The sequence below is a fragment of the Mirounga leonina genome, unplaced genomic scaffold (assembly GCF_011800145.1).
Source record: "Mirounga leonina isolate KUSES-001 unplaced genomic scaffold, KU_Mleo_1.0 Mir_168, whole genome shotgun sequence".
NCBI lineage: Eukaryota > Metazoa > Chordata > Mammalia > Carnivora > Phocidae > Mirounga > Mirounga leonina.
The window spans coordinates 23,157,742-23,176,723 of NW_023270426.1; the positions used below are offsets into that span (position 1 = coordinate 23,157,742).

Genomic DNA, 18,982 nt, shown 5'->3' on the forward strand with positions numbered 1-18,982 from the left:
CTGACAGTAGGCACAATGGGTTTTCTCAATAGCCTGCTCCGAAAGAATACCAAGGACTTTCACACACTCGTCCACATAAAACCTGGGGCAGAATCTGAGTTCATCTTTCCTTTCCCCTGCTGCCTCCAAGCTTCCAGAGAAGGTCAGGTCCTCATAGTGAGATGATGATAGGAAGGAAGGTAGGACTTCTAGTCCATAGCTCTAAATGGACCATCTGCAAATCAGTAAGTACACCAACCCTTATTCTGTGCTAGCCACTCTGGCACTTTGGAGTATAAGCATTCAGCATTCACACTTTAGAAATAGGTACCTCACAAAGATATTTTACCATTAGCCTCAGTCTCCAGAGCACATGGAGCACCATACTATAGAACAGAACATACAAAAGATACCATCACTGTCCTCAGATGGTTGATGTCCCATCCACGATTAGTGGGTAACAAGGCCTTCCACAAATGAGTTTCAGATGGTACAATCATCAAAAAGAAAGCCCTCTTAAGAAATCTGGTCCAAGAAAATGGATACTGTTCTAGGTAACTTGAGACACAAACTACAACTTTGAAATGATGAGAGAAGTAACAATTAGGTTCTTCCTTAAACTAATTCAGGAGCCCCAAGAAAACAGCATTAACTTACAGAAACAATTAGTGCAGCATGAGGACAGGTCACCAAGCATGGAACTCGCTACTATCATGTTGGCATTGACTATGTCTTCCAGGTAAATCAGCAACTGAAGCATCATATTTTATTTTTAACAGGCCTTAGAGTCCAAGACTATTTATAATCCCAGATCCCTAAAAACTTGAAAGAGGGATGAATTTTAAAATGTACACATTTACATACGTGGGCAGAAACACAAAAATCAGATGCCTCTCAACACAGCTCAGGGACCCATAACTCATGGCTTTCACAATCCCACCTAACACCCAAAGAAAATCCAGGCGCCTTCTCCAAGAGATGGTGGGAGGCTGGGTAGATAGCCAAGAAACAAAGAAACCTAAACTCAGCACTTGGCAGGACCATTAAGGAGCAGAGGATTTTAAATGCATTGTTTCTGACTCTAAATATGTCTACATTTATTACCAATTTGGGATCAGAAACTACATTTAGTTCTGCCGTGACCACGCACTAAAAATATTAAGCAGAGTATTGCCTAGGAAACATCAGTCTTCCCTGCTGCGACAGCCCCATTTCAGAGCCGACTCTGCCATGGTCCCAGGGCTCCCCATCCTGGGCTTCACAAGCAGAAATGCCACTGTCCTGCTAAAGCCTCCCTTGCTTTTTAGAAGGCAATGATAGGAGCTGGGGCTAGGAACCACACAACCTCGTCATCTTAAGGCTGTTACAAGGCCAATGAAATCCCATTTCATAGGCCTGTAACAACTAAAACCCACCAGACTGGGAGCTCTGTAAGGGTAGGGACAATTGTCCACTGCTGTATCCTCACTGCCCATCACTGTGCCTGGCACTCAAAAATATCTGTTGATTGAATAAAATCAACAATCTAAAAACGGGTCATCTGGGGGGTGCCCGGGTGGCTCAGTTGGTTAGTGGCTGCCTTTGGCTCAGGTCGTGATCCCAGCATCCTGGGATCCAGCCCCACATTGGACACCCTGCTCAGCGAGGAGTCTGCTTCTCCCTCCCCCTGCTCTTGTGCTCTCGCTTGCTCACTATCTCTCTCTCTCTCTCTCTCTCCCTCTCAAATAAATAAAATCTTTTTTTTTTTTTAATTTAAAAGGGGTCATCTGGGGTGCCTCAGTGGCTCCATTGGTTAGGTGTCAGACTTTGGCTCAAGTCATGATCTCAAGGTCCTGGGATAGAGCCCCGCGTCCAGCTCCCTGCTCAGCAAGGAGTCACTGCCCCTCTCCCTCTGCCCCTCCCTATGCTAGTGCATGCTCTCGCTCTCTCTCTCAAATAAATAAAATCTTTAAAAGGGGGACGTCATCTGGAACAGCACAATGGAAAACAGTGTTGTCGTTAAACAGGTGAAAACGTTTTTTAAATAGGTGAACACATGGACAGTGATGAGACACAAAATGATACACAAAAACAGGTACGTATTTTTGAGCAGAATCAGAATATAATAGCACACACATATGAATTACTACTTTGAAAAAGAGTATGTGTGACCACCTCTATGATCAGATACGAAATTAGAATATGGGAAGCTATGCTCAATGGAGTGTTTCTTCCTGAAACATTAGCTATGTGAGAAAACATTTAAAATAAGTATTATTTTCGGGGTGCCTGGGTGGCTCAGTTGGTTAAGCGTCTGACTCTCGGTTTCAGCTCAGGTCATGATCTCATGGGTTGTGAGATGGAGCTTGACATCCAGCTCCATGCTCAGCGGGCAGTCTGCTTGAAGATTCTCTCCCTCTGCCCCTCCCCCCACTTGTGTGTGTGCATGCATGCATGCGTGTACACACTCTCAAATCAATAAATCTTTAAAAAATAAATAAATAAATAAATATTATTTTCAACATAGAACCCACTCCCTTGTCTGTTGACTTGATCTGGTCCTTGGGATTGCTCAGAGGCCTTGCTCTTGTTTGGCAAGCCCAAGTACAAACCATCCGTTCATCAGCCCAAAGAAAGAGTACAAGGGCAAAGCTGGAATCTTAAAGTCCAACTTATCAACTTGACCCTGTTTGCCAGGGTACCTGCCAGTGTGCATCATCAGTATGAATGGCTCACTAGACAGGTGGCCAAGATGGAGGTGTTAAAAACAAAAGAATATGTAAAAGATGACCTGGCCCAGCTTCAAGGCCAGAGTTTCAAATAAGTACCATCATGCCACAGAGCCTAGGGCCTACTAGCCAGCAAAGTGACTGTTAAGAAAGGTAGCAGTATACCAATCCTTCCAAATATTAAAAAAAAAAATACAAGAAAAGGGAACACTTCTGAACTCATTCTGAGTCCAGAATTATCGTGACGCCAAAGCAAGACAAGGACACTACAAGAAAACTACAGACCAATATCCCATATATATGCAAAGATCCTCAAAAGAATACTAGGAAGCCAAATTGAGCAGCATATTAAAAAGGACTGTATAACATGATTGAGTAGTATTTATCCCGGGAATAAAAGGGTGGTTCAACAAGTAAAAATTAATCCATTTACTACATGCTGATAAAATAAAGGGAGGGAAAAAAAAACCCAAAACCATGATCATCTCAATTGATACCCAGAAAGCATTTAACAAAATCCAACATTCTTCCATACTAAAAACACTCAATAAACCAGGAAGAGAGCTTTAACATAATATAGGTCATATATGAAGAGGGTCATGTATGAAGAACCCACAGCTAACATCAATGATGAAAAGTTGCAAGTTTTTCCCAAGATTAGGAACGATGTAAGGATGCTTGCTTGTGTCATTTATATTCAACATTAATATTGAAAGTTCTAGCCAAAACAATTAGACAAGAAAAATAAAAGGTATCCATATTGGAAAAAAACATATAAATTGGATTCCATCAAATTTTAAAAATGTCTGTGCCTCAACACTAGCAAAAGAATGAAAAGAAAACCCACAGAATGGGAGCAAATATTTGCAAATCACATATCTGATAAGGGTTTAATTTCCACAATATATAAACAACTCCTACAACTCAAAAACAGAAAGACAACCCAATTTAAAAACTGGCAAAGAAATATACAAAGAAGGTATTTCTCCAGAGAAGATACACAAATGGCCAATAAGCACATGAAATGGTGCTTATTATCAGTCGTGGTTACTGAAAGGCAAATCAAAGCCACAATGAAATACCATCTGACACCTATTACGATGACAATGATTTTTAAAAAAAGGAAAACAACTACTGGCAAAGATGTGGAAAAGTGGTACATTGCCAGAGGGCATGTAAAATGGTGCAGCTACTGTGGAAAACTTTGGCAGTTTTTCAAAAAGCTACAGAGAATTCTAGCAATTCCAGCAATTCCACTCCTAGGTATATACCCGAAGAGCTGAAAACAGGGACTCAAAAAGATATTTGCATGTCACTGTTGCCAAAAGGTGGAAACAACCCAAGTATTCACCAAGAGATGCATAGATTTTTTTTTTTTTTAAGATTTTATTTATTTATTTGAGACAGAGAGCATGAGAAGGAGGAGGGTCAGAGGGAGAAGCAGACTCCCTGCCGAGCAGGGAGCCCGATGCGGGACTCGATCCCGGGACTCCAGGATCATGACCTGAGCCGAAGGCAGTCGCTTAACCAACTGAGCCACCCAGGCGCCCAAGATGGATAGATTTTTTAATAGATTTTTTTTTATGTGGTATATACATAAATGGATTCTTCAGTCATACAATGGAATTCTGAAGTTGTGAAGCATGCTACAATATGGATGAACGTTAAAAATATTATGCTAAGTGAAATAAGCCAAACACAAAAGGACAAATATTGTGTAATTCCACTAATATAAAGTATCTACAATAGGCAAATTAAGACATGAAAGTAGCTCAGAGGTCATGGGGCTGGGGGAGGAGATAGGAAATGGGAAGTTATTGCTTACTGGGTTCAGAGCTTCTGTCTGGGATGATAAAAAAAGAGTTAGAAGTAGATAGTGGAAATGGTTGTACAATACTGTGAATGTAATTAATGCTGCTGAATTATACACTTAAAAAATGGTTAAAATGGCAAATTTCATGGTATATATATTTTACCACACTGAAAAAGAATTTAAGACTGCTCACAAGTTGGTAACTGCCGAAACTGGACAATGGGTACATGGGTACATTCATTACACTATTCTCTCTTCTAAAATTTAAAAAGCAAAAATGGTGTTTTCTGTACTTTTTTCTGGTAAGTATTTTTGGTCAAGGTAAAGAAGCCCCCTTCTATTTCTAAACAGCTATTTTTATCATGAATGGGTGTTATATTTTACCATGTGTGTTTTTTACATCTACTAAGATGATCACACAGTTTTTTCCCTTTAGCCTATTATTATAGCAAATTTTGTGTGAAGATCTCCTAATGTGAAATCACCCTTGCATACCTGGGATAAAACCAACTTAAGTCAGATGATCATTTTTATATCCTGCTGGGTTTGATTTGCCATAGTTTGCTGGTCCTCCCATAATTCTCTGTGCAGCCATCCTAAGACCCACCAAACTGTACTGTAAATATGAACTCCCTGAGGGCAAAGACTCCTTCCTCATTCACTGTTCCATCCTTAGCTAGTCCAAGGTCTAGGCCACGGCAAGCAGGTGATAAAAGTATGGCTGATAAATAACTAAATAAATGAAAAGAGTAGGTGGAGAGATGAACAGGTGAGCAGATGAACACCTTAATCCAGAATACTGACATCCACCCAGGCAGGTGTGCAGAGCAGATTTTTCAGGCAGGGAGCCCTTGCAGGCATTCACCAACCACTCCATAGAGCTGTTTTCTCTATGGGCAACTCAGTTTGTCTGCAGCCCTGTAAGCTGAACCCCAGTCCTAGATTCTCATCTCCCCATTTTCCCTCATTACCCAGTGAACAACATTCCAAAGTTCAGTGCCTGCTTTCACCCAACAGGATGCAGCCCTCATTATATCAAAGCATACCCCAAAGGTTAGATTCTGCGCTGAGATTAAGAGGGAATGTGGCATTAGATTCAAGCTTAAAAGTGTTCCTCCCAATCTCAGAGTTTATTCCCAACAATCAAAATGGCCTCATCCCAACCCTGACTGGAAAAGCAAAAGCCCATCCCATTAACAATTCACTGCATCAGCAGCACAGAGGAGGAGAGCAATCAGCAAGGGAAACAGCTGAATTATTTCAGCAGCTGTAAATTATGTGTTCTCTCTTCCTCTCCTCCTCCAAGTCCGTGCTCAACTGTGCCCCACGCCTCCACACTGAACTTGGGTTTGTCAAGTATCTACGTCAACTACAGTAACCAAACTTGAGTTCAAGAAGCAATATTAAAAAGCACTAATTAACTGATATTTAAATAACTGTTTAATGTCAACAAAATCACACCTTAAACATCTCCTAGTCTATTAGTTACTTAATTAAATTCCTTGAAATCCTTGGACACTGGCACAGAGCACACTGCCTGAGGGGAGCTATTCCCAGGCCCTGGCCTTGGCAGGCTGTAGAAGAGGAGGGGCCCATACCCTGGGGAAGAAATGCCAGGAGACCCCAGTTTCCTTCTAGAGTCTCCTAATGAGGTGGCTTTTTTCATAGCTCCACTTGATCTCCATAGGGGATCAAGAACATGACAAACACATTCTGAGCATGGAAAATAGCCAATCCAGGCCACAATTGATTTTTTAGTGTATTTAAAAATACACACAGGGCGCCTGGGTGGCTCAGTCGGTTAAGCGGCTGCCTTCGGCTCAGGTCATGATCCCAGCGTCCTGGGATCGAGTCCCGCATCAGGCTCCCTGCTCTGCGGGGAGCCTGTTTCTCCCTCTCCCTCTGCCTACTTGTGTTCTCTATCTCTCTGTCAAACAAATAAATAAAATCTTTAAAAAAAAAAAATACACACATACACACACATAAACCCAAGAGACACTTCTCCCATCTGGTATCTGCTCTTCTTAAGAGCGGTGCATCACAAGATATTCAAGCATGTGTACAAAGGGGATACAACAGGATTTGTGACAGCAGGTAGGGTCAGGGGGCTCTGCAAGATGCCACCAACCAAATCCCAGCCTGCCAGGAGTCATCAGCCTGCAACTGACAGGGGTATACTCAGCCAAGAGCGGCATCCTAGACTGGAGCCTGCAAGGGGACTCTAGGTTCCAGTGAATGAGCTCGTGATGGGGATGCCAGTGGGACCGCAGGAAGTCTCTCCTGCCACAGTAGGCTCCATGGGGACAACTTGCCAGCTAGCCTTATCATAGCACCAGGTTTGTTAAAAGGGGGTGACATGCCAGTCACCTACCCAGGTAAACATATCTTAGAAACAATCGGTCTCACAATGGGCCTCAAGGCAGAGCACATTTGGTCAAGGATCAGTACGCATTCGGAGACCACCTCTGGGGCAGCAGGTCCTGTGAACCGAATTCCACTGGATCAGACAGTATCACTTAAGAGCATCAAAGGTGTGAGTGATGCCAAGTAGCCCTCCATTGCCCTACCCTTACAGCAGAGGCCCTAGTTCTTCCTAATTTCCTTACAAACTACCACCTCACCTCCAGGTTGGCCTTACTTTTTTGTCTCTGTTACTCAGGACCTTCCCTACACCTTCTTCAATTTTGCCTGAAGAGTCTGCCTTGCCACAGAGTAGGAGGCAATTCTTTCCAATTATTCCTTCCTGTCTCTCACTGCTCAGGGATTCCTCTTGTGGCAGCTCTCCTTAGAACAGCCACTGCAGCCCCTGGTAATGCCAACAGAAAAAGCTTGGTTGATATTACAGGCTCTTACCCTGAAAGGCAACCACTCCCATAAACAACTAGGCACAGCCCTGGGTTCAGAGAAGCCAGATGTTTGGGTTGCCACTCACAAAAATGTGGAGAGCATCCAGAAAAACAGAAAAGCACTAAGCCCACGCAGCCCAGACATGCTGTTCACTTACTACCTGCAGTTTCTCACCCACACCAAATCCATTTCAACCTCAGATGAGCAGTTAACAGCCCCACCAATCCAGAAAAATATTTTTACAAGACCTTGTTCACTCTCCCATATAGGAGAGCTACCAAAAGAGCAAGATTTTGTGCACCATGAAAAGATGAAGGAATCCTTACCACCTACTAAGAAACATATATCCAGTTGCCACCACTTCCAACACATCCAACAAGCCAATTATTCATCCTTCAACACCTATGTATTGAGACCCGCTGCAACCCAGCCATGGGCCAAGTGCTAGAGATACAAAGGCTAAGTAAATCGAGGTCCTGTCCTCTAGGAGCCCTCGAGATGGGCAATGGAGATGGAGGAGTCCATCAGTCATTATAGTAAGTACTGCGTTGAAAGAGCCCACACAGAGGTGGCTGGATGGCTCGGAGGAAGGAGAGAACAGATACCTTCATCGAGACACAGAGGGTCAGAAAGGACTTCCTGGAATAGGTAAGCTTTAAAGATGAAAAGAGTAAAAGGAATCAGCCAAACAATGAGAAGGCATCCCAAGCAGAGGCAAGAGGGTTTTTTGAAGACCTGGAGGCATGAAACTAGGAGCATGCATTTATTGCAACAACAGCAGGAGCAAAGGGCTTATGGCAGGTGGCATCAAGACATACAAGAACTCTCTTTGCCAGACAGGTCAGGTGAGTTTCAAACACATAGCTCATTGCACTGTCTTGGCAAACCTCTGGCATCTGAAGAACTGTCCACAATGAAAGGGAGATTAGAAAGGCAAAAAGGAGACCTGCTATATGCCTGCTAAGATAGGATAAGAGAGTCACCATTGTTTGTGAACTCTGCTTATGAACTCATTCCTTTGCCTTGCAGTTCAGTGGTTTGTTAGCTCTTCTAAATTCTCAGCATCTATTAATAGAAAGAGCCAGTCAACAGAATCTGGATTTGGGCTGTATTACTCCCCACAGTGGCCTAAAACCCCAGTAGATAACTGGAACAGGAAAGCAGCTTGAGAATCTAGGCAGTGTTTGTGCCACCTCTCCCTGAAGGATACGCCTACTTTCCTCTCCTCTTGTATGTTTCATATTCAGCAAGTTCATAGCTAAGCTCATGCTCTTGCCCCAACGCTCCTGATCCTCTCAGGTTGCCTAGCTCTACTGCAGAAGCCAGAAACCCAAGAGGCTCTCCTCAATACCTCCCTCTCCTTCCCCCCACCCCCACTGCCCTGCCCATCCATCACCAGCCACAGCCAATTTCATCTACTCTTTCCCTTCCTGCGCACCTGCCCAAATTGCTATAGCCACCCCCCACCTCTCAGGTGAGGGCCACCCAAGCAGGCTTTCAATGAAACCAGAATGAAGCCAGGTAGCACAATGAGGAAGCAGAAGACACACAGCTTTACTTCATCTCTTATTTGCTCAGCCCAAGGTTTCTGGAGTACCCAAAATCCAGTCTCCGAGTTCCTCTGAAAGGCTCTCAATAAAAGCCACTTTCTTTTATTGGAATCACACTCAGGGAGCCCATTCAATCACAGTAACAAGCTGGAACGTGGGCTGCAGGGAGGATTTGGTGCCTTGCCTGAATCCTCTGGAGATGCCAATGCATTGGGAGCCCAGAGCCCAAAGCCAGACCCATGATTATGGGAATCAAATCGCAGGGGACGCAAGCTTGACTCTCCGCAACCCCACCCCTCACAGTACGTGGAGACATCCTTATGGGGACAGCCACTGAACTCAAGAGTCTTTACCCCTACTGCCTCTACCATCCTCCCTCGCCACAAGGGAAGCCATTTCCTTCCACCAAAGCAAGCAGATGGAAGAAGGCAATTTTCAGGAGGATGATGTGGGTGTCCACGGTAGCCTAGAAATCAATTTCCCAAAATAAAGGACAAAACAGGTATTAAAGAAGAAGAGATCTAGCCATGCCTCTCAGCCTCAACTCAGTGGAAACTTCCCTTCACTACATTCCCTACCAATGGCCTTCATATCTGTCAAGAAGGAAAAATGTATGTTGAATGAATGAACAAATGGAGGATGGAAGGAACAAATAGCAGGCTAAGGAGCTGGAGGGAGGGGGCAGCACGAACGAAGGACCTGCTCAAAACCAACTGTTCATTCATTCTGTCTCCAAGCACTTACTATGTACTCCGTACCTGTGCAGAGTGCTGTGAACACACAGGCATGCACAAGCTATGAAAGAGAAACGGGGCAGGGAGAAAAGCACTCTCCTTTATCTCCCTGGGATGGCATATTTCCGAATACGATTTTAACAGCACCTCCTGTTTTCCTGACATTAAAGCCATGCCTAACGGCACGTACACAAATAAAAACTTCACTTTTTATTGTATCCAGTACTTTGGGGCCTAGTGCTTTCTTTTCTGAGGAAAAACCCGTCATTCATCTCCTTGATTAAAAATTGATTTAATTTGGCTTTCATTAGGTAGGTACAAGGGGAAAACATACAGATTCACAAAGATAATTCGCCCAGCAACAGGACTGTGATGAGCTCTGGCGACTGCAGTGGGGTCCCAACCCACCTCGGATGAAAGACAATTAAAAAGCTCACAACGTGGGCTCCAGCCAAAAGGAATTATCTCCCCACAAGCGTCCAGCCAGATTTTTGGTTAATATAAAAATTTTCAAAAGGAAAGGAAAGGAAACCCCAAGGATATTTAACATACAACTTAGAATTTCTACATTTTTCAAATTCCCCTGCAGGGAGAAAAGGCAAAGAGGTCTTTATTTTTCACTCCTACTTCTCAAAACTTATCCATTATTTGACATTGTCATAAAAATTTTCAATTTGCTGAGCACACAGAGCAGAGGACTGTGCAGTGGCTGAGGAACTGCAAGCTGCTGTGAAGGGGCTGAGGTGAGCGCAGGAACCGCTGCAGAAGCCGTAGGAGCTGTGGTCCTTAACACTGTCCGCTCTGCAACCGAGCCATGGGCTCCGAGCCTGAGATCAAACACTAGGGACTCAGGCCTGTGGCAGGTGAACTACCTCTCCACCACACTTCAGGCTCCAGAACTCAGGGATTTAAAGCAAACGGGCAGGCTTCGCTGCAGTGTCAAAGGATCGTGGGGTAAAACGTCAGCAAATTACAAGTACACACCTTGATTAAATGTTAGATGGATTATTCTATAGCCAGAGCATGAACATGATCTTATACCCCCATCTGCTTGAAACCATTCAATAGTTTTCCAGGGCCCTCAGGATCAAGGCCAAATTCCACACGCAGGCTGTCCACCATCGAGCCAGGATCAACATCTCCAGCTTTATCTCTTTCCTCTCCCTGTCTACGGTTAGCTCTATGGAACTTTTTTTCCAGTGCTCTAAGACATCTTGTTTCCCACCTCCAGGCCTTTGCACACGTCATTCCCTCTGCTTGGAATTCTGTTTCCCCTCGTCTTTATGTGGCAAATTCCTACCATCCTAAAAAGCTTCCTCCTCACTCTGAAAGACACTTCCTCTAGGAGGCTGTCACTGACCCTCTCCACTGGACAGAATGCGTGCTGCGACAGCACCCATACTCCCCTGGATTACAGCACTTACTACACTTACAGTATGGTTGTCCTAAGCATCTGAACAACAGGGACCATGTCCACTCTGCACAGCTCACTTGGCACTTGACACAGGAGAAATGTTTAGTAAATTCTTACAGGATGATTTAGATTCCATGTCAGGCTCACTTCTCAGTTCTATCCTAATTCACCCCCCTACACCCCAGCCAGTTATGTGCTCATCTCCCCTACACCCCAACCTCAACCTCTCACATTTCAGTCCTTAATGGATGGCTCACCCAGGCCTTAACCTCACGCGTGTTCATCAATCATCTGGGCAGCACATGCTATGTGCTGGACACAGTGTCAGTAACCAAGATAAAGATGACCAAGCCACTTCTCCTACCTTCTAGGGGAAGAAAAGGCATATAAACAAATAATTGCCACATGGTATGACAAGTATCATAATGCAGAGAAACGTGGGGTTGAGGGAGGGTAGGGAAGATTTCAGCCATTCTACCCACTGTTCCCTCCCCTCCCCAACCCATGTTCAGACTAACTACTCTCTCTCTCTCTCTCCTCATGCTCACAGAAATCTCCAGCACTCTTTCCCTGGATACCTAGCCCAGATCAATATTCTCTAAGCTGGGCTCTCATTTAGCTCCAGATTAATTCAAATCCTTTTTGGCTTCTGCTTTCTCACCTTCTTCAGTTCTTTTCCCCCAGCACGTCACTCACATACATCCCTGCCTCTGCCCTAACCTGAACCAACTTGTCGAAACCACTATTTTTCCATCTCCTTCCTTGACTGATCACTTGACATTTATGAAACATCTGCACTTACACTAACATACATAGCAGTCCCTGTCTACAATGAAAAGAAAAGGGGACTCACAAGGCCCCACAAAATACCAGAAAAAATTAAACCATCCTCAACACAGCCTTCTCCTTCTACTGCTTCCTCCTGCAGATCCAAGTGCTAGGGCATCATGACCTTCACGAGGATGCACCCAATTGTGTTACATTTCCAGGGAGGTTACAGCACCCTTAATCCACGAGCCCCCGGGCCTGCCCTTTCAGTCTCTCTGCATGCTAAGGTCACTCTATTTAGCCACACATTCACTTAAATCAACACGTACTGAGCGTCCCCGTGAGCCAAAAACCACATTGCTCATAGTGCTGTGCATAATGTCTCGTACATAGCACATACTCAGTTAATGTCTATCATTGAATCTCTGAAAAGAGAAAACCAGATGAGCCTCCCCTGCCCCTTGCCCAGGAATACCCCTGTGCAAAAAATATTCTGCCCTGCAGCCTGAGGTCAGAGACCTCTGCCCTCCCTGCCCCACCCCTCCAGCAAAAAAGCCTCTTACTCATTTAAGCCCAGACCAGGGAGACCTTCACCCCAGCTAAGAAGATGCTGACACAGCCCTCCTATCAGTGTGCCAAGGGAGCCAGAGAAACCCGTGTTGTAAAACACCTTTTTAATCAAGTGACTTGTCTCCAGTTAGTGTAGATTTAGGGAAAAATTTTCTCAAGAAACCAGTAATAAATGGAGGGGAAGAGAAGAACAGAAATTAATGAACATAGTAATTATCCCCTGAAGTTGCAAATCAGAACAATTCCTCACTTGAAGACAAGTATGAAAAACAAGATTAAAATGCTTCAGGGATGTGTTCGTGAAACAGCAGGCAATAGAACAGATAAAATGTATTTACGGTACCTCACTGGGGACATGTACCTTTTGGCTAATTGCTATCAGATACTAAATGCCACTGTAAAAATAATATTCTTCCATGCTTCATTATGGAGTTACAAGTATCCATGGGAAAGCAGCAATAGAGCAAACTATAATGAATGGTAACTGGAATAATTCCAGGGTCCAATCTTCTACCCAAGTGCCTGGCACAAGTGGGTCTAAGAGCCAGGTTATATACTCTCCTCTCTTAATCTGCTAGGGCTACCATAACGAAACACCATAGACTGGGTAGCCTAAACAACAGAAATTTATTTTCTCACAGGTATAGAGGCTAGAAATCCAAGATCAAGTTCTGGCCTATTTGGTTTCTACCTAGAGTTCTCTTCCTGCCTTGTACATAGCCACCTTCTCCCTACGTCCTCACATGGCTCTCTTTTCTTCTCTGTACCCAGGCACTGAGGAGAAAGAGCTCTCTGGTGTTTCTTCTTCTAAGGACCTTAATTCTATCAGAGCCCCACCTTTTGTGACCTGATTTAATGTTACTTTCTTACTCCAAATACTGCCACAGGAGGAGTTACAATTTTAACAAAGGAATTTTGAGGGGACACTAACACCCCCCTGAAGTGTGAGGCCTGTTCCCACACACCAGCTCATTCACTGAAAAAGGAAAAGGGAGGAGTAGCTAAGAGAGTGGCCTTGAGGAAAAATAGAGGACTGGGTAAAAAACTGGCCTTGGGGATATACCTGCTGACTTGGGGGTGATGGCCAAAGATCCTAGGGATCCTAGGGCTCTGAGGGCCACGATGGGTGTTGGGGCGGGAGGGGAGGCAGACGTCGCAAGTCAAATACACTCTTAAGAAACTATTCCTCGGGCGCCTGGGTGGCTCAGTTGGTTAAGCGACTGCCTTCGGCTCAGGTCATGATCCTGGAGTCCCGGGATCGAGTCCCGCATCGGGCTCCCTGCTCGGCGGGGAGTCTGCTTCTCCCTCTCCCACTCCCCGTTTGTGTTCCCTCTCTCGTTGTGTCTTTCTCTGTCAAATAAATAAATAAAATCTTTAAAAAAAAAAAAAAAAAGAAACTATTCCTCTCTCTTTCACAGAAGATAGCTAAATAACAATAATAGTAATGTTTAACAGTAATGAAGAACATATATGGATATAATAACAGTAGGTGCCAAGTATTTGGCATGCAAGGTCTCATTTAAGCCTCGTGGAAATGAGGTAAAGAATACATGATTAGCATTTTTATTTTACAGGTAAAGAAACAAACTTACATTGGTCAAAGTCACTTGCCAAGGTCACCCAGTGCCGCAGGCAGACTAACAGCCCTCCAAATAGATCAGGTCCTAAGGCCTGGAACCTGTAAATTTTACCTTTTAAGGAAAAAAGGTATTTGCAGATGTGATTAAGGATCTTAAACCGATTATCCTGGATTATCAGACAGGCCCTAAATACAATCACAATGTCCTTATATGACATAGGCAGAGGGAGATTTGACACAGTCACAGAAGAGAAGGTGATGTAAAGGCACAACAGAGATTTGAAGAAGCTGAAATTGAAGTTGAGAGTCATATGAACACAAGCCCAGGAATGCCAGCAGCCACCAGCAGCTGGAAAAAGCGAGGAACAGACACTGCCTTAAAGCCTCTGGAGCCTACAGCCCTGCCAACACCTTAATTTCAGCCCAGTGGTATTGACTTTAGACTTCTGGCCTCCAGAACTAGGAGAGAATAGATCTCTGCTGTTCTAAGCCACCATGTTTGTGTTAATTTGTTATAGCAGCCACAGGAAACTAATACATCCAGTTAGGAGAGGCAAAGTCAGGGTCCAAACCTGGGACCTGGTGACTCCAGGTCTGCACTCTCAAGCCCTGTGCTTTGCTCCTTTTCTGCACACAGCCTCACCAAGCCAGACCTATGCTCTGTCTGATGGGTGACCCCATCAAGACTTAAAGTAATTAGCACTGACAGCTCCTGGCTACAGGGCCCCCAGACAAGTCTCTCTCTTCCCCCATATCAAAGGAAAGGCTTATCAGAGGCCCAACCATTATCTTGGTGTTATAATTATCAGGTAGGGAGTGAAACAGCCCATATTCCAAAATCCTGATGAGAAAGCACACCAAACTTTCTAATAAAGGCTTTCATCTAATCTGTTTGCACTTGACTGTTTTGCATAACACCAAGCTCCTAATCTCTGTTGCTCTGCTCCATCCAGCCCACAATTTATTCTTTCCCCGCACAGACACATTTGGGAAGGAGTTATCAGCTCCAAGTAGTTCAGTTTCCCCCCTACCCCTGTTCACCACTTGATGACTTCCAGGAACAGAGAAAAGTAGTGAGTTATACTGAACTCCTCTCTCTAAGCCCTTGGGGTAAATGCTGGTATAAGCGCGCTGGCCCAGAGGTACCTCAAGTTAACCAATCCTGGAATTAACAAGCAAGCTAATAAACACATTGTCAGGGCAAAGGTACAGCAACCCAAAATGCACTTTTTGAACCTATCCTGACAAGTATGGTTCAGCTTTATTTATTTATAACACTTCAAAGTGCAGGTAGTAAAACACAGCAGTGTGCTTTGTAAAAATAATGATGTCTCGGTGGGCACCTGGGTGGCTCAGATGGTTAAGCGTCTGCCTCAGGTCATGATCTCAGGGTCCTGGGATCGAGTCCCACATCGGGCTCCCTGCTCCTCGGGAGCCTGCTTCTCCCTCTGCCTCTCTCTCTCTCTCTCTCTGTCATGAATAAATAAATAAAATCTTTGGAAAAAAAAATAATGATATCTCAGTAATGGAGGATGTTTGTGGCTGATGAGGCTATTCAATCTTTGCTGAGGAGCCATTACGCAGTTAGGGTTTCTAGGAGAACAATCAACTTGGTGGATTAGCAAAGGAGAAGACTCGAGACTTACTAAGGTAGTGAAACAAGAGGTAACTCATTTGAGGACCCAGAGTTCTCCCACTCTTGTTTTTGCTAGATGATTTTTTTCCCCTCTCCCTCAACCCCTTATCTTCCTTCAAGGTTCTTTAAGCAACGTCCTACCTTCTTTTCTCTTGCCAAGAAGGTTCCATCTGATTTTCCATACCTAACAACCAAATGTTATTTCCATACCAAATAACAACCATACCGAATACTCAGGGGAGTATTTACTCACTATATATTGGGCACACAACAACCGTATGCCATAGGTATCATCTTTATCCCCCTATTACAGATGAGGAAGCTGCGGCTCAGAGGGATTAAATCATTTTTCAAGATCAGAGAGCTAAACAGTGGCAGAGCCAGAATTACAAAATACATCTAACTCCAAAGCCAAGCTCTTAATAACATCAGACTCATACGACATCAATTCATCAGATGAATTGGTGGCCTACTACCGTCACCTAGGAAAGACCTTAAAGAGACAAATCTACTATCTTTTGCCTAAGCTTCCGAGTGCTCAGAAAGACTAGCAAATATGCTCTTAAAATCATCCACAAAATTTCCTTCATTGCTTATTTCTCAGAATCATCTAGAAAAAACAGTCAGTCCCAAGGAATCCTTGGGGGGAATATGAATCAACTTGGAAATGAAAGCAAGCTTACCCCTTCCCCAGATGAACCAAAACTCCAAGGTTTAGTAGTACCTGAAGGCAGTCCACCTCTGCTCTCTCTACCTGTTTGAGACTCAGCAGGCAGTCACCAACAACATCTTCATTCCACCACCAGGGGAATAATGGAAAGTCCTCACATTTTGGGAAGAAAACCAAAAAGCATAATAATGCAAAAAGGGAAGAATTAAGTAAGAAGAGAACAAAGCTTCAATTCCTATTCATCATGTATCAGCAGGTTCTGGTTTTTTAAGCTTCTTATTAAAATATTCTGGCTCCAAATTAGTTTTCTTTGCCTAGTCGTAATTAACTGCTTTAGCTCCCTTCAAATGGGCCCCCAAAGATGTTGAAAAATGTAACTGAAAGGTCAACTTGTTCCATGGGAACTGCAGAGAGACTCCCTTACATCCTGCTCTGAAATGCTATTTTGTTACTTCATTGGATAAAACCCCAGAATTAATCATGGTAAAGAGTTCTCCATTTCATTTCCCCTGGCAACAGGACTCACTGGGGCCAGGCAGGCAGTGGAAAAGAAAGATGGTACCAAAAACGAAAAAAGCCCCATTTTCTCAGGTAGCAGCACATGCACAAAACAGGCTCCCAAATTCTGCCCAAATCGCTAAGCTAGTACTGACCATCAAATTACAAAGCTGCCTGTCACTGGAGGTAACACTGTCTGTTCTGACAGGTGAGAGTTCAGCAGGATGCCACGAGATTAGGTTCGGGAACAGCAAAGAGAGGGAATGGAGAAGGAATGTAAACCATAAATTAGGGCTGGAAGTCCTGATGCTTCTCCTGCTAAGAGCTGGCAAGGAAAGGCTGAATCAACTTTCTAGAAAGGTAAGACCATGAAAGGGGATGTTAAAATAAATTGAGAGAGAAAAAGGAAAAAGATCAGAGAAGAGAAGGAGTCTTACTGCACCAGGTTGGCAATGTGTCGGCGTTCAGAGCTAAAGCTTGGTGTAGCAGGTTCTTTAAGGTTTATTTTAAGAGCTTTGAGGCCTTTTGGGGAAAAAAAAAAAAAGAAGAAGAAGAAAGAAAACCTCTCTATTTCTACCTTTCACAAAGTCTCCAGGGTTTCGCTGTAATGGAAGGCATTTACATGAAACAGGATGAATTCCTCCTAGAGGAGTGTCCATTCCTAAGAAAATGAATGTGTTCACATGTGTGCACGTGTGTTTAAGAGAGCAGAAACATTTGAGAGCTATTTCCATAGCAGTCCATTATTTCTTTTGTTATCTGAGTACAGCTCACACACCATGTTCCATTACTTCCAGGTGTATAATGTGATTCAACAAGTGTAGCTACCACCTGTCACCACACAATGCTGTTACAGTATCATTGACTGTATTCCCTATGCTGTGCCTTTTACACCCAGGACTTAATCATTCCATAAAAGGAAGCCTGTATCTCCCATTCCCCTTCACCCATTTTGCCCACTCCCCCCCCCACCCCCTTCCTTCCAGCAACCATCAGTTTTCTGTATTTGTAGGGCTATAGCAGTCTGTTATTTTCTGGGATGCACAGGTGAAGAATATGGGGGCAGGGCTGCAAGGCCTGACGCTCCAAATCCATGTGAACACACAAAGACTGACAACTGGTTTTGAAGACGTTCTCACTCAGGATTTAGGAAGAGAAAAATCAATGCAAATCAAAATAAAGAGATGCAAGTTTGTTTACTTTTTAACCAAAAGTAAGTTAATTAACTAATTATTTAAACAGCCTGATTAGGCATCAGAGAAACTTAGGCCATCAACACCCATGAATGTCAGGTGCATCTTCAATTTGGGGACTCACTGGCTAATCCACCTTTAAATGATACCGAATTACAGAGGACAACCAAAACGGGCTGTGAGAGTATAAACGGCATTTTGCCCACCCCAACCACATTTCTACAATCAGAGAGACATGTTCTAGCCTGGCAGGTGGAAGAGATGGAACCTAGCATGCTACCTACAACTCTGGCCATAAGAAAGGTGGGAAACATTCTGAGAGCAAACACTCTTCTGAATAAGAATTGTAGAAACACCACCAAGGCAAAGAAACAGAGCACAGGGGAAAAGACGAAAGGAATAGGGATTATCAATTAGCCCAGAAAAGAGGGGAGGTGAAAGAATTAAGAAGAGGCTTAATAATTTTTGAGCCCAGAGAAAGTTGGTCGCGAGAGCCACTGTTCTACTACCTTCTGGTACCAGAATCTTCAGAAACCTATCTTGCTGGCTTATAGCTGAAATTCCTGCTGTAAGGGGAGTTGGGAGTTTCACTAAAAATGAACTTCTAAAGAAGTGTAAACAGAAATTAAAGATTACCCCAGATGGATAGAGGATGGTAACTACAGCACATTAAGACACTGACTCTATGGCACAAAGTGTGACTCTTGATCTCGGAGTCATAAGTTCCAGCCCTATGTTGGGTGTAGAGATTACTTAAAAATAAATCTTTTTATTTAAGATTTTATTTATTTATTTGAGAGAGAGAGATAGTGAGAGCAGGAACACAAGCAGGGGGAGTGGGAGAGGGAGAAGCAGGCTTCCCGCCAAGGAGGGAGCCCAATGCGGGGCTCAATCCCAGGACCCTGGGACCACGATCCGAGCCGCAGACTCTTAACGACTGAGCCACCCAGGCGCCCCAAAAATAAAATCTTAAAAAAAAAAAAGACTCTGACTTTAAGGTAGTTGCCAGAGTGACCAAATACC

At 43.9% G+C, this 18,982-nt stretch overlaps 1 protein-coding gene across 3 annotated transcripts in view; it reads right to left on the bottom strand.

Moving 5' to 3' along the window:
- The window catches only part of SIL1 (SIL1 nucleotide exchange factor), a 212,244-nt gene that overhangs the window by 171,415 nt on the left and 21,847 nt on the right, over positions 1–18,982 (bottom strand). The window contains exon 2 of one of the 3 annotated variants that reach the window (XM_035014244.1): positions 13,976–14,074. The exons of the other annotated variants lie outside the window; for them this stretch is intronic. Coding sequence (XP_034870135.1) covers positions 13,976–13,977 — 2 coding nt within the window. The 5' untranslated portion in view covers positions 13,978–14,074. The remainder of the gene's footprint in view (positions 1–13,975; positions 14,075–18,982) is intronic. 3 annotated transcript variants of the gene reach the window in all.